This window comes from Silurus aristotelis (genome assembly GCF_946808225.1).
Source record: "Silurus aristotelis genome assembly, chromosome: 28".
Taxonomy (NCBI): Eukaryota; Metazoa; Chordata; class Actinopteri; order Siluriformes; family Siluridae; genus Silurus; species Silurus aristotelis.
Genome location: NC_139601.1, coordinates 11036391 through 11052836, shown reverse-complemented (window position 1 = coordinate 11052836; position 16446 = coordinate 11036391). Strand labels below are relative to the sequence as shown.

The 16446-nt window shown below is 37.6% G+C and overlaps 1 protein-coding gene across 2 annotated transcripts in view; it reads right to left on the bottom strand.

The window, feature by feature from the left end:
• The window catches only part of LOC310721979 (transmembrane protein 198-like), a 24388-nt gene extending 7942 nt beyond the window's left edge, over nucleotides 1–16446 (bottom strand). Inside the window, exons 1-3 of one of the 2 annotated variants that reach the window (XM_083534261.1) lie at nucleotides 16171–16446; nucleotides 3352–3563; nucleotides 1711–1985 (exon numbers count right to left, since the gene is read on the bottom strand). In XM_083534261.1, the coding sequence (XP_083390387.1) occupies nucleotides 1711–1985; nucleotides 3352–3499 (423 nt within the window). In that variant the 5' untranslated portion in view covers nucleotides 3500–3563; nucleotides 16171–16446. The remainder of the gene's footprint in view (nucleotides 1–1710; nucleotides 1986–3351; nucleotides 3564–16170) is intronic. The other variant, XM_083534260.1, reaches the window with a different exon arrangement.

The window sequence follows — 16446 nt, the reverse complement described above, 5'->3', positions numbered from 1 at the left end:
TCATTAACTAAATACATATTAAACATGAAGAAAAAAATAAATAAAAATCCACAAATGAAGACAAATTATCAGAAGAAATCTTGTTTTAATGCTGTACAATACTTTGACACTTTATTAGAGCCAGCACTAAGTGACTGATCTGGTATTTCTCAGTGTGCCATACACTCCTGAGTGTACCACCATCAAGCTTCATCTGACACACGCATGCCTTACTGCTTTTCCCAGCATTTCTGTTCACAAGACTCCTAGTTGACGAGTCATTAAGTCACACAAAATACCAGCTGTCTCCATAATCATTTGCTGCTTAAAACAGAATTGAGCAGTTTTGCATGCACTGTCAGTTGATATGAGGAATTTATCTATTTCGAAACGGAAGTCTTTTACAGGACACTCACATTTGTTTTAGTTGGCACCAATTATGTGCAATTACTTTAATATAACATTTTTTGTTTGCATTTTGAACAAAATGTAAACAGATCAAAGCATTCCAAAGAAGAAAAAAAAAAGTTTAAATGGAATCCTATATAATGCCCTACAAACTACAGTACATAGATTCACAAAATGGGTAGTGTTCCAACAGCTCTAGGGTCTCAGGTTCAATCCCAAGTTTAAGTTACAGTTGGTGTGGAGTTTCACATTGTCCCCATTTGTGCAAGTTTACTCCCACATTCCAAAACATTGGCCACACCAAACTGTCACAGGTGTGACAGTGTGACAGTGTGACAGTGTGTGTGTGTGTGTGTGTGTGTGTGTGTGTGTGTGTGTGTGTGTGTGTGTGTGTGTGTGTCAGAGAAAGAATGTGCCTGTGTGTGTTTGTGTGAATGCCCAATAAAAGATGAGGAATCACATCCAGAGTGTAATTTTAGCTAAAAACATGATCTACAGTACATTGAGCATGTTTAACAGTGTATTGTGTCTTTTCTTACAGAAATATGGGTGTGTTTACCTGCTAAAATTTAAAGTAGAAAATTCATTCTGAACGTCCTCATTTTATCTCCGTTATAATATTGACATATTTAACAGAAAATGACAGTTTTATATATCTAACTGAAAATCATGCACACAATTATTATTAACATATTTTTTAAATCTTATTGATTTATGTTATATGCTGTTATAATTTGTTATTTATGACAGTTTATGTTTTATATCTTGATATCTTGTAGAAAACTTTTTACGGAGCTTGGAGTGCGCATACATTTATATATAGCTCAAATAAACACGAACACTTTTACTTGAAATAAACATTTCACATACTTCAGAAAGTGTATAGTGCTTGGACCTGCTAGACAAGCAAATGTTCAGTTTTAATCAAAAGCAACGCAGTTTATTCAATTACCAACAAGATTATTTTCCTCTACATGTAAATAACTAAAGTATTTGTATTTTCATCTGAAAGTTGTAAACGATATAAATTCATACACTTTTTAAAAAAATTTTTTTTATTGTTGATGCATTTTTGAAAGCATACCCACAAAGTGCTGGGTGTGTAGCGCGGAGTGTCATTTGAAGTTCCAAATGTAGATAGCAAGCTATAAGTAGAGGCTGGACATACATTTTGAAACTAACTCATCAACCCTTGGCATATTTCAGAAAGCACAGTGTGCCCATTCCCACAGAGTGCTGGGTGTGTAGGATGCAGAGTTTTCTCTGAGGTGTATTCTGCATGGAGTGTGTTGGTATATTTCAGGCGGTGCATTGTGTGCTTACCCACAGGGTGTTGGGTGTGTACAGCTGGTGTGTGAGCAAAAGCCCAGCGATGGCAAGGAGCAGGCCAAGCAGGATTCCAGTCATAAAGAGGCCAACGCTGCGCACTAGCATAGTGACGAGGCCACACAGAAGTCCAATGCCCAGGCCAATGCCAGCGCTTGCCTCTATGCTCAGCTGTGTGTCCAACACTCGCTCCTTATAGCACAGCAGGAAAATAATCACAGAGCCAAACAACAGACCCGACAGGAACATGATGGCTTTGAAGCAGCGATAACCTGCAAGAGACATTTAAGATTAGTGGCTGGAATTATATTTTATACTTTGTTTGTCACACAATGACATGCTACAACATATTCGAATTGTTGCCTGCATTGCCAGGTCTTGTGTGTTCTGGGCTTTTGGTATATTACTAGGAGTTTTTTTAATATAGCAGGATGAATATTCTTGAACCTTTTAGCAGAATCGTGTGTCCTAAGAGCTGCATCCTCAGAGCAAAACCTCATCTCCGTTTCATCCAAGTCTCAACTTAAAATAACTCGAGGTGCATTTTGGATTGATGGTTAATTGTCTGATGTTCTCTAGTTGCTCTCTGGTTTAACAACACACACAATTAAGTGAAATGAAAGGGAGCGGTTGCCTTAAAAACAGCACTAGTTCCCATAAAACAGAAAAATGCCTTCCCCACACAAACTCCACATTTTATTGATTTGAATCAGAAACGTCATTATTTTAGTATTTTATACACAGAGATATTTGGATATTCCGAACGGATTGTGCTAACAGGTTTCGCAAGTGTGCCACTTTTAAGGTCCAGCGGCTGGTCAGATACGTAGCTCGTGGGATTACAGACAGCCAGGTCACATCGAGCACCATTTAATACACTTCCATTAACAAACTAAAGAACAATGAACTAATTCAGGTTTTTCTTATTAAGTCCATTTTCTAATAGTTGTGACGCTGAACACCATCTGCTGCTCTAATGCAGAGAACCTTTCAGTGTGCAAATATGTGCTGTCAATAGAAATATTTGTTTATTTAATAATTATTCATTAGGATTAATTGTGTACAAAGGAATTCACATTTGAAATGTTACTATTCATATCATTTACTTTATACTAGTGCAGACTGAAAGTGGAATTTGGTTTATTCATTATACAGTTATGCATAAGGGAACGGCAGAAAGCAGCTGCCTATGTGGCAAACATTTTCATAACAGGTGATTTAAAGCCAATATGTTACTAATGCTAACCATCCAAATACATATGTTTGCATTGCACCATGACCTGCTATGCTTTTTATATCATAGTAGCCATTTAAAGAGATACCGATTAGTGGTCAGAGTGAGCTGATGATCCTTCTCAAAGAATTCGCTTTAAATGCGGGTTTGCCCAAAATAAGGGACTTCGGAAGACAGCTGTCTTTTTAGGGCCCCCCCAAGCAGTGCAGTCCAAATACTACCTAAAAATCCGGACTACCCAAGAAGACTTATTCTGAATAAACATGGCAGTGTCCAGAATGAACTATAAAAGAAATCATCAGCACACCTCTAACTTTGCACAAGACCACTTCGAAAGGTTTATTTTATTTTATTGTTTTAAGTCACTCAGTTTTTGTAAACGAAATCTTTTGATCTCAACTTACCAAAAAAGCAGTAGATGATTCCAAAAAGGCAGCATGTAGAGGAGATAACAGCTGGGACAATTTCATAGTTCCTGACAATTTCTAACAGACATGGATCTTCAGGGCTTTTTGACGTCTCATCAGAGACAAGCCCGTCCGCATCGGCCATTTTAACTGCAGAAGGACGTCCAAAACAAAGCAGGAAATCAGCTATGGTCCTGAAGTCATTGGGACTGAAAACAAAACAAAAAAAAAATTTTTTTATTAGTCAGACACAGTTTAGTCTGTTGTCAAAAGGAATGTCACTAATTACATTCTACACTAGTATAGAAAACATACATTAGGACAAAATTATAACAGTAAATGATGTTGCATTACAAAATGGTGCAACCTTGAGCTAAAACACCCAAAATGCTCAGTTCAGGAAGCTTTTTTTTTTTTTGGCTGTTGTATAAACAAAACAATGGGGGTCCGAGGTACTGCTTATCATTCTACCACAAGCAATCTGAAGACACACTTGCTGACTTGGCATCCTAACCAGCAACAGTTATCTGATTAGTCAGAGGAAATCTACTATACTATAAACAATGGCACCTGATAACATATTGCTCTCTCACATCCACACAGGGATTACCCGACCCGCACCATAATACCATCACAGGCAACCTAGCTCCTTTTATTGACAAAGCACTCAAGATCTCAAGACTACTGAAGACGGAAGCAAACCTATATAAGCAGATATTTTACTCATGCAAATAATTATACATTGCTAATTAAGGTATTATAAATTGCATTTCTATTGCAAAACATTTACAGTTGCTTTTTCATGAGAAACATCACAAATTAAACACAAATCTCAAACACTGTAACCATAAACCTTACTTAAGATTCCCTGTGAATGGAATTTGTTCCTGAGAAGGTGGCATTCTGTATTTCCTGCAGTAGGAACCTGATTTTTAAATCAGTTGAGAATTCACAAAATGAACACTAGCTTTAACACTAAAATATACCGAGTCATCACAAGCCAACCGGAACAGCTGCAAGAAATTCCCGCCATTTATGTAAACCAACTCTCTCCACAAGTTCAGAATCTCACAGAGGGTAAGATTGAATGACTCCACTGGTCATTGTACATGTTTTACACACTTTTAACCCATATCGAACTTGAGTCACTGTCCCTTGGGGATGAAGCTTTTAATGAGAGGTTTATGCATTGCAGCCCTACTAAATCAGATAAAATATCATCATACAGTGTGTGGACTGTACTTGTTGACAGTAACATTGAATGAAGGAATAATACACGTTTTTTGCAGTGTCATGGCAACTGACTAAGTTGATTCCCTTCCCATGTAATTGACCATGGCCTATTTGTCCTAAAGATACATATCTTAATCACCCATGTTTTATGTTTCCGGGAATTCAATTCCCAAAGCACACCTCATCAGATGCAATAAGCATTACTTCCTGATTGTCCTCTAAATGTTTGGTGACTGGTATTTTACTTGTGCCCTCTCAGTTGCTCTCACAGATAGAAACTCGCAGATAGGCACATCTGGCTCAAGTAGGCTGCAATTATGGCATTTCAAGAGGAGAAAAAAAACAGCATTTTGCTTTAAGCAGTCCATGTTCACATAGTCACCCTTCAGCATGAACATTCTATTTATGAACTGAAACTTTTTCAGTACTGGAAACTAGAAAACAGATTTACTAGATATACACTTAGGAAATGTTAAACATGACTATAAATACGGATGAGTACCGAGTATTTTTTTGAACCGCTACGTAATTGGGTCAATACCAAACTACCGATAATTTTCAGGACAAACGGAAGTTATTGATACTTTATTATATCTTCGGCGCTATGGCAAATTAGAAGCTGCTAGTCATTTTCCGTAACTGAATGATGTCACCACATGGCCGTCGTTATATATAGTTGATTGTTGGAACTATCGGCAAAAATCCATACAGATAGTTTTTCCAGGTAGCCTCTGTTGCAGGACTGGCTGAGAAGGTCCCGTCATTACGAGAGCGGCCTCTAGAGGTGAATCACTGATGCCACATGCTGTTTGTTTTTACACGAGTCTGCGTGCTGCACAATGAGAGCAGAGAGAGCGCTATACTAAATGTATTATTTATATTAAACAATTATATTTATTAACATAGAATATTCATATTTCATACAATTTGCTACTAAAGCTGGTACTAAAGTTCAGCAGTAATAAAATAACTTCATTTTCATGTCTTTTTGCACCAAATTATATAGTATTGATAACAGCATCGATAAGCAGTATCAGTATTGATCAAACGTAAACGATACCCATCCCTAACTATAAACCAGATTAAAAAAAGAAAACACATACAACTCACAATGTTCCACAACATGTAACAAGGTATTTCCAAATTCCACATCCCCCACTTTACTGTTTGTACTGCCGCCACACTGATTTAAGAACCTACTGGCATTATTGAGTTCAGTGCTTCCTAGTGCCAAATCCAAAAGTCCCAGTGCCATACATGGCTTACGTTTTAAACAAAACTAATAATTAATGATTTGCTCATGACCAGGATCAGGTAGGTTTTGATCAAACAAATCAGGGAGTTCATACTTTCCATGGGAGATTGTAGGTTTAAATCCTGACCATGCCACATCTATAACATCTATAGTCAAGGGACCAAAATATGCTGTGCTCTCCGGGTAGGAAGGATAACATTTTGTCTTTGTTCCATTAAACCAGAGCAACACTGGGCAATCAAGTCATATATGTTACATCAGTGTTACTCTGCCCTGTGTCACAACATGACCAGAAGTTAGAAAAAAAAAATGCAGTTGGTTTCATGTGTTTTCAAGCACATTTTCACCCACATCTAGTATGACAATGGTGTTCCAGCATGACAATGCCCCTGTGCACAAAGCGAGAACCATGAACATGTGCTTTACATGGGTTGGAGTGGAAGATCTTGAGTTGCCCACTACAGAACACTGACATTAACCCATATTGAACACTTAGGTTGCAGTAGTACCTAATTTTTGTAAAAACCCTTACGGGTGAATGAGCACAAATCCCCACATTCACATTCCAAAATCTAGTGGAACATCTTCGCAGAAGAGAAGAGGACAATATAACAGCAAATGGGGTTAGAGACATGGTTAGAGTAGTGTTTATGGATGTAGGGGTTGGTCATATAGTAAGTGCATTGCACTTGACAGCCTTTTCACCATTTTCTGAATTCAGTCCTATCACGTCCTAAAAACAGTTCTAAAACAAGTCTCCTGCTTACTATTTAATCCAAGTCAAATCATTATTATATATTTCTTTTTTAGATCTTTTTCTATTGACATCACACACCAAGGAAAATTATGAAAGATTAGTGAACTCGATGCACACATAAAGAAACCGTTTGCAAAATTTGAGTACAAAAATATAGAGAAAAATATAAAAAAGACAGTGAATTAAAGCTTTTAAAGACGCAACCGAAGAGACAAACATACATTTCCAACACTTAGTGGGTGTTCTCTAAACAGCTGAAAGAATTCTGTAAGGAAAGGCACTGAAACATGAAACAGTTGCCCCACTGAATCAACTCATTTAGAAAAAGTGCACATTTCCAATTCAAATACACAAGAATGATATCTTTCAGCCAATCAGGATGTAGAAAAAGCTGGCATTTTTTGAACACTGTGCACTTGTCCAATCGTCATCATTCCTCGCACTTTCTCAGCAGGCGTCCAGCTTAACGAACTGACGGAGATCAAAGCCTTTGAATCTCCCTATAATGGCTTCATTCTCCTCCATATATAGAGAAAGAGAGAGACCCACACATACACGGTTTGCATATTAAAGCGAAGCCAAAGAGTAGGAACTTGTCCAGGGTTGTACGTGTGTTTTTTTGCATTACGATAATGTCGATTCACATATCAGTTTGCTTTGCATTCAAACATTCAGGGAGTGACGATTACAAAGCGCATGCTGAAAACTCTGGATGCTTTGTGAAACTAAATTTTTGCCGCAGAAAAGTACTGAACTCTTTAGCACTAGCTTCACGGCAGCAGCTTTGCTAGCAAACGATAAAATCCAGATGGTTGAGTAGAGGGAGAAAAAAAGAGTCGAGAGACTGAAAGATAGCAGAGCCTGACTCAGAGCTCCACTCCATTTTGAGAAAAAGGCTCTCTTTTTCCACTCAGCCCTCATTCTTATACAAATCACGAAGAGAGTGAACTCTAAAGGAGAGGGAGTGAAAAGGGACCGAGAGAAATAAAGAGATTAAAGCCAGGCGTTGGCCGTTCATTCTTTGAGGAAAACATGAATTTATTGTAATCGGATCATGACAGGATGAGATCATCGAGCCTTATGAAAAGAGAGAGGGAGCCCTTTTATAACCCCCACTCATTCGCAGTGTTTACATGGAACTTGATCCGTTGCACGTCTCGTTTAGCCAGTTTGCGATATGGCTCTTGCTGGCTTAACAGATGTTCCATTTACACAAGTTTATTAAGAGCATTTATTTATTTATTTATTTTTTTTTACTTTAAAACTGAAAATTCTATGATGCTAAGGTAATACCATCTGCCAATTTGAGATCCCCAGTGGTACCAAACCACATATTTATAAGTCTGGTTATTTAGTCAAAACAGACTAAACAAACTTCAAATTTACTGAAAGTCTGTTCAGAAACTGGCCCACTTGCCCCATGTTCTTCATCATGTATGAAAAGAGACATTTTGGTTGAACCTTTTTATACTGTATACGAGTAGATGTTTGTGTATGGCAGGGGGGTAAAGGAAGTGAGCACACAGTCACCTGAGAGTTAGAATCAGAATAACAGCTGGCTGACAGATTTCCCATCTTGTGTGTAGCTTGTTTTGTGCATGTGGGGACTGTAGGGGAGCGCCTGTGTGTAGCCACATGGCGGTTTTAGTTGTTTCGACTCTATAGGCTTTTATTTAAATCTTGCATGGCTTTTCCGAAAACTCTTTCAATTCATTCATGAATTGCATTATAGCATTTATTATAGCATTATAGCAACACCACAAGCCTTCGAAATAGCACCAACATGCACGCCAACATGCACAGAAAGCCCTACTTATAATATTTTTATCAACTGTACCTCTAGTGATCATAGAGCTCCATGTAAAAAATATTGCTAGATTTAAATACATTATAGCTACATCATCATGGTATTATTAACTAATAAGTTAACTGAGCTTCCATTAAATATTTACTAAGAATAAGCAGCTACCTAAACACTGCACTGCACAAACCCAGGACCTCAATCCTGCTGCATCATGTGTGGAAACCAAAGCAGGAAAATGTCGAAACGTTATATAGTTAATGAACGTTTCCGTTAACCCTCTGTGACTTTTAATCAGGAAGGTGGCTTCAATTGTGACCCCTGACCCTCCTCTCCTGATCCCAGGATGCTCCAAGCAGGAAGCAGGTCAGCTCTGCTTAACCTTTCCCCTCAGACACGGGAAGTTAAACAGGAAGAGGGGAACATGCAAGGGAAAACTTCAACCCACGATTCATGAACACATTGCCTCTGATAAGCACTCCCACAGCAGCTTTTCCACAAAAGAAGCCAGTTACAGTAGATATAAAAATGTAAGGGATACACACCCCTGCAAAAATAGCAAGTTCTTTTTCAAGATGATGAGGAGATGTAAAATCAAAAAAAAAAAAACCTTTTTTCTACCTTTTGTGAAAGATTTATAATCACACTCAAACCCATATTAAATGCCAATTGGTGTGTGTTTGTTTTATATATATATATATATATATATATATATATATATATATATATATATATATATATATATATAAAAAAACATTGCTATAAATTTAGATTTAATGAAAAAAGATCTAAAAGAATCGTACAAAATTAAAAAGTGTATCAACTAAGAGCACGCAAGATTAACAATTTTTTTTTATTATTATTATTTCTCCTAAAACGATTTTATTTTGCGATTTCCCTTCGAGTTTGTTTCCTCTGAAGATTTCTTCCTCATGCCATCTCAGGGAGTTTTTCCTTGTCACAGTATAGCCACAAAATTAAAGGAACAAACTTATAGGCACTAAAGTTAGACATTCTTTTATACAACTTTATATTCTCCTTATATCTGTAAAGTTTTTTACATATTTTACAATTATTGACAAATAAACATGAATTGAGTTGATTCAGGAAATTCTATAGAATTCAAATAATTTGTGACTAAATTAGGAGTTTGTGCACAATTTACTGAAATATAATTAAAGCTTATGCAAAGATTATGATGTGCTTTTATACATGACTGGATAATGCTTCTTTCTTAAGCATAGCATAAGCTAAAGAAAAAGCATATCTAATCCCAATAAACCAACGCCAAGTTCAGACTGGATTAAATCATCAGAGGAACATCTGTAAGGCCCTTGTGACAAAAGAAAAACTACTGATCTATGTGAACTCTATTTAAATAACTTGTGCAATTCTCCTGCACCTCATCCCTTTTTAAGGAGTGTTGTCTGATTCCACAGACACACAGGGAGAACACACTCCACATACACTCTCATGGGAGCCATTTGGTTACAGCTGTGGCCTTGTGACAGGTTCTTATTTAAAGCAATTTATGGGTTCACTTCAAAGTTGCAAAGAACAGCATGCATTCTCTGAAATGTAGCGGAGTAAAAATACACAGTTACACATTATAGTGTAGAGAGTTTCCCAAAATGATAATACTCCGCTAAAATACAGATACTGTACTTGGAAAATTGGTATGGTATAAAAAAAAAAAAAAGTGAACAGTGTAGCGGTGAAAAAAATACTTTATTGCTTTCCACTATGGTGAGTTTCTAGTGAATTGTACGGTTTGCATTACATGGTCATATAATTATGCTACATTTGCAACAGAGACCAAAGAGGCACTGGAGTAGAAAATAGATGCTGCCTTTTTTCTACACCTTGGGTCAAATCCATGGTTTCAGCGACATGTTTTTTTTTTTACGCAGTTAATGATTACACAATTTTAAAAAACATCAATTTTTCTTCCTGTAATTTTTTTCTGTATTTGTGGCAGTGGTGTCTCTGATATGCACCCTAAGTTACAAAGTATGACCAGTAACAGTAGTCGAACATTTATTTCTACCATAACTGAGATAAGGGTAATTATAGAACAACAACCAAGTCTGGTGGAAAAACAGTAAGATATTTAGCTTGTAATTTTCAGAAGCCAATGAAAAACACTGAAATGGATATGATCTCGACATTATGTGGAAGGTGATAAATGACAATGGTTTACAGTAGTGTATCAGCGATTAGTAGCCTGGTCACCAAGGACAAGCAGATTTGATAGAAAGCACTATTTATTTATTTTTTATAGATTTTTTTAGCAAATCAAGGACGCTAGGACAGTAAACATCTGGTGAACGTTGGGTGGACCTTCTATTGAGAATAGCACAATAAGTTATGCTAAAAACTTTAGATGACAATATATTCATTTGTTTTCATATTTAATTAGTAATATTGCTGTCATCTAGCAAACTAGCACAACATATTACATTACTTTAGCTGCATTAGCAGTAGTTTTCTGGCCTACGAAAAACCGGGGATTGGGAATACACGCACTTCTAATGAGACACAAAGAACCTTGGTGTAATAATGGTGTGTCCTGGATTTGGCGTGAAGTGGAAACGTTTTTCAGAGGGTCCTCGTGAGTTGCGCTGTCTGTTGTATTTATTAGAGACTGGAGGAAACGCTGAATCGCCACTATTGTTCCTCACAGATTGAATAGAGAAAACCTACTGAGGAGCTGGCCCACACTCCAACCGCCTCTTCTGTCACTCGTTCACAAACAGAGAAAGAAAGAGGGGAAGACAGACAGGCAAAAAGAAGAAGAGACAGGCAAAGTATGGCTTTGGCCATGACTGCTGATCAAACCATTTGAGTGAGTGAGTGAGTGAGAGTGAGAAAGAGACAGAGAAAGAGAGAGACAGAGAGAGAGAGCTCTATCCAGTACTGGACTGTGATCTAAAGACACTGTGACAAACTTTTTCAGTAAGCAGAAGATAAACTAAACTATATTTTGGAAAGCAACACAGTCCATGTTGAATATCTCTACATGTACCGGACGAGGGATAAGTCGTAAAAATGGCCTTTGGAGGAGTCTAGGAATACAAATCAAATATATTTAACATTTGTTCCAAAAACCCTCCAATTGTCTGTACTGTACAAAGACTATGCAAATAAGACCTACACTGTAAAAAGCACCAAATCTGACCGCACACGACCCCCTCTCTCTCTCTCAGACACACCGATTCTCCCTACAGCTAAAGCAGTGAACAATAGTGACCTTTTGCGAGGAGGCTTGAGAGCTTCTTACTGCGAATGAGAGGAAACACGATAAAGGGTGTTTTGTTCTTTACTCACATGTTCGGCACACAAGCAGAATTCAGAATCCAACTGTACTTTCAAGCTCAACAGTCGGAAACACACCTGTGAATGAGCGGACGTGCTGAAGCATGAACGTGTGTTTGAGTTACACCGGTTATGGAAGAAATGAAAGGAGTCAAAATGGAAAAGATGCATTGATGTGACTGCCATCCACAATGAGGATGCCATGGTTGCAATAAAAACCTCAGACACTCCTTTATGAGCCATTATACCTTATATGAACTACAGCCGAATTGAATCCGTTCAGATAATTGACTAAAGTTTGACTTAAATATTTTTTTTATTGTGGATTGTTGTTTGTTCTGTTTTGGTTGCCTTTCCAAAAGCATTCACACCTCTAGAATCTATGATTATAAGAGTGCAAGAGCAAAGCAGGGGAAACACCTCCCCTCCCCTCCCCACTACACAACACAACCCTTATTTCATTCAGGAGGAGACTGGCTACACAGGGGTCATATCGAGGCTATGCTGCTCCCATGAGCCCAAGATATTTCTATAGTTATTTATTCATTTAATAATGTGTCTTTCTGGAGAAAAAAAAATCTATTTATTTTTTATTATCGTTTACCAGTTAGGAATGAACATGAACACGACTGTCTAGGTGACAACCTATTTTAAACATGGTACATGTATTGTTACATGACTGAAATTTAAAACAGAACCAGAATGTGGATAGTCATGTTTGTTTTTGAGATGTGAGAGCTGCTGGGTTTAGAAGCACTGACACACACACACACACACACACAAATCTAGAAATGCTAAACGTGACAGATTTGGCCAGTTTCGCTGCAGTGCTGAAGACCATCAGCCCCTCAGGTGGTCATTTGGCAACACCTACTTCAGACACCCAAATCCATTTAGTAGCCAATGCCCAATTCACAATGCTCTTAATCAAATCAGCTGGATGACGATTCAGTCATCTGAAGTAATGGATAAGTAGGAGCATAAGCTATTAAGGCCATTTCGGCATGTATAATGAGTTCCAAATACTATTTACATGCATACATATCCTTGAAACTAGTTCTTGAAAGTTTTTGAACACTAGAATTTTCTAGATTTCAGCTTGATGACCTAAACCTGGAAAATGGACAAAGAGAACACGGCTAAGTTTACAGGTTCAGGTGTGCAACTCGGCAAAACAATCCTGGCTATCAGTCCCACACCTCATTATAGAATCCATTTCATAATCCATTTCTCAATGCAGAAAAGCTTCAGCTTTGGGATGTTGGTGGGTTTTCCGAAGATGAGCCGTTTCCTTAGGTCTTTTCACAACATTTCAAAATCCGTCTGATTTTGGATTGACAATCCAAACAATCGGGGAGAAGGCTTTGCAACCTTTCCCAGCCTAATTAGCATCAACAACTCTTTTTGTGAGATCGTCTGAAATCTCCTTTGTTCCTTCCATGAACATCTTTTGAAGCTCAAACTCTGATAGATCGCTGTGCTCAATCACACCTGATAGACAAATCACTGATAATCCACTTCAATTTGCTAACCACGGAGGATTAAAAGAGAGACATTCGGAAGTACCAGGACAAAAAGTTGCCCATGTTGTGCTGCACTGAGTAGTAAAAAAAAAGAAAAAAGACCACATTGTGTTTTTTTTATTTTTTTATTTTTTTATTTTTTTTAATGAAATTTTATTTCACATTCAACACTGCATGTACTCTAAAACCAACAAAAAATTAGTTATAATGAAAGCCAGCACAGGCTAGTGATTTCTGGCCACTGTTGTGAATACTGGAGGCAGTGTCGTGTTGGGGCAATAACATCAACACCATAGAATAAAACGTATATCTCAAAGACAACTTTGAATTACGGTGGGAAAGATATCCGAGCCAATCCAAATAGTTCAAACCGTGACCTACACAACAAAAGCACGAGGCCACGTATATATGCAAAGTAGATACTAACTTGCAGAACACCACATTTCTGAGAATCATACATTTAAGAAAGACAAAACGTGCTACAGCTCCTGGGTGAGAAGGGAAACAGACTAATTTGTTGTCAGTCAGTAGCCTCTTATAACAACTTTATTTTTAGTAGTATCTGCTTGGATCTGTGTGAACTTTAAATCTTAAAATGACGAGGTAAGATAAAGTTAATCCTGAATAAAATGCTGTAAAAGATCGGTTACACTTCAAATACTGGCCTACATGAAATTCATAATGTGTCATGGGTATCATTTCAAAATGTCAGTTCAGTTTTGAATTTTTTATTTTTTTTCCGACCAACAAAACGAAACAAATCCAGATCCAAAAACTTTGATTCACCGTAAATGCAGCCATTCATTCAAAACAGGTTTGGTATCCCAATTTTGCTTTAAGCTAAATTAACACTGAGCAGTGTTCTGTGCTTACTTGCAAAAACAGATACACCCAATACAATACTGGCAGTAGATAAACAGTGAAAATCCTCCAACAAGAGATCTGCGATAAAGGGAGCACATTCTGTGATCGATCGCCATTATCTGGGCTTGTTTTATATTAAAAAAATAAAAAGAAATCACAAACAAAACCACATTTCAAAAGTATGCCTAAGGCAGTAAGGAAGGTTTTTTTTAGGCTGCTATTGTGTTTTGCCATGGTCACTAGTGTAACTATAGCTGTCTTATGAATTTGGTCTAATCCTCTTCCTGTCTCTTCCTTGGCTTTTAAGTAAATGTCGCAGCAGCAGTCACACTAGGATATTAATGCCAGCATTTTTTCCAGCATCTGCACTCTGTTTTCACAATGGCACTGAATTGGCCACTATTGAAAACGTCACAATATGCATGTTCAAAACTGAACCCAAAAAAAGAAAGTTGCAGTAGTAGCTCAGTGGTAAAGTTGTTGGGTTGCTGATTGGAAGGTTGGGGGTTCAAGCCCCGGTATCACCAAGCTGCCCTTGAACAAGGCCCTTAACCTTCTGTGCTCCAGGGGCACTGTATCATGGCTGACCCTGTGCTCTGACCCCAGCTTCCAAACAAGAAGAAAGAAAAGAATTTCACTGTGCTGTAATGCATATGTGACAAATAAAGGCTCTTCTATACCAAAAGCATTGTATCAGACCTGCTCTGGAATTATGAAGCTTGTGTTCTCAAAGTGATTCAGGTTCTATAACAGACTGCTTATAAGGTTTCTCACACTGTATAACCCACCGTCATGTACAGTAATGACTAAAATAACACTGCTGTGATGCAAACCTGACTTTGCTGGCATTTTACTCCTGAAAACCCTTAACCTGCGTTAAATATATAATATATACTCCTAAAACTTTGATGTAAATCGATAAGGAAAATAATATATTATTCAGTGGATCAAACACCATATGAAAAGAGTGTGTGATCTCAGCAGCTACACCACACACACACACACACACACACATCACAAAACAATAGTTTTGGACAGGAAATTCATGGGCTGTTGAAGTACATTTGAGATAAGCGGAAAATGTGCGCAGATTCGTTTTGTACAAACAAAAACACTTTTTTATATCAAAGTGTAAGGGATTATTGCGAAACAAAGACTTAAATAAAAAGGTATAAGAATATGACAGCAACATCTGGTTTTGTCTACAAGTCCTCACTGGCCTCTCCCCTGTTCTCCGGCCAGGGACGGACTGTCTGAGTTTCTACTCCAGTCCTCCAGTTAGGACCATCTGCTCCAAACCAACTGGTGGTAGTTGCATCTGTGTGTAGGTGTTTCTGTGTGTCTGTGTCTGACGGAGGGCGTAATTGGAGAAGCAATGTGACTTTACCACAAGACCCCGAATTATCTCTGGACCAACACAACAGTATATCCTGACACACGCTTGGATGAAGGTGCATGACTATAAATCACATTACATCACAGATTACATTACAATCCCATGAAGACTTGATGCCACATGCTTTTTTTTTACTTTCACCTCAATTATTTACATATGATTTAAAATGTAGGATTACTGTATAATATATAAATACATACACACAAAAATATATACAGTTTATACAGGATAGAAGAAATACTGCAGGCGGATATACGTTGTGTGAAGTCATGAGCTGCAGGTTTGAGAAAGATGTTCATCAAAAGTGTGTGTATGTATTCCTATAAAAACAACTTTGGAACTATTTTAAATACCCAAAAAAACTAATACATGTATTATATATATACATAAATAGGAGCAAACATGATTAATGCAGTGAACACCAAACTCCTGCCTTAATATCTGCTGTATAACTACACCGTCTGGACGCCAGGTCATAATTAAACACACGTTTTGTTTCTCTTCCTTTTTTGTATTTTTTGCAAGGAAAATATGTGAACACAAACTTTTCGAAGCAAGTGTTTCTCAAGCTTTAAAACAAGTTAAAATAATCATTTTCAAGATGATAAATTATAAGCAATATAAGATCCAGCCTCAATTTCAGAGACTCAAACGGCTGAGATGTGAACTTACCGACGTGGAGCTCCTGTAATCGATAAACCAGAGGAGAAAAACGCCGAAAAGCTGGTCCTCAGCCCGACCTACAGTGCTCAGAGTCTTCAAATACAATTAAAAGTACAGAAGGAAACACCGAACTACTAATGAAAAATCAACATGGTTGGCTTTTAGTTTCTTCAGTGTGAAAAAGTTTGACAGAGCTCCACTCAGCGTCTCCACTTCGGTTTGAAACGATGCAGCGCTTCAGCTAAGCTAATCCCAACAGGGTTGCCAGATTGTCTTAATCAACTC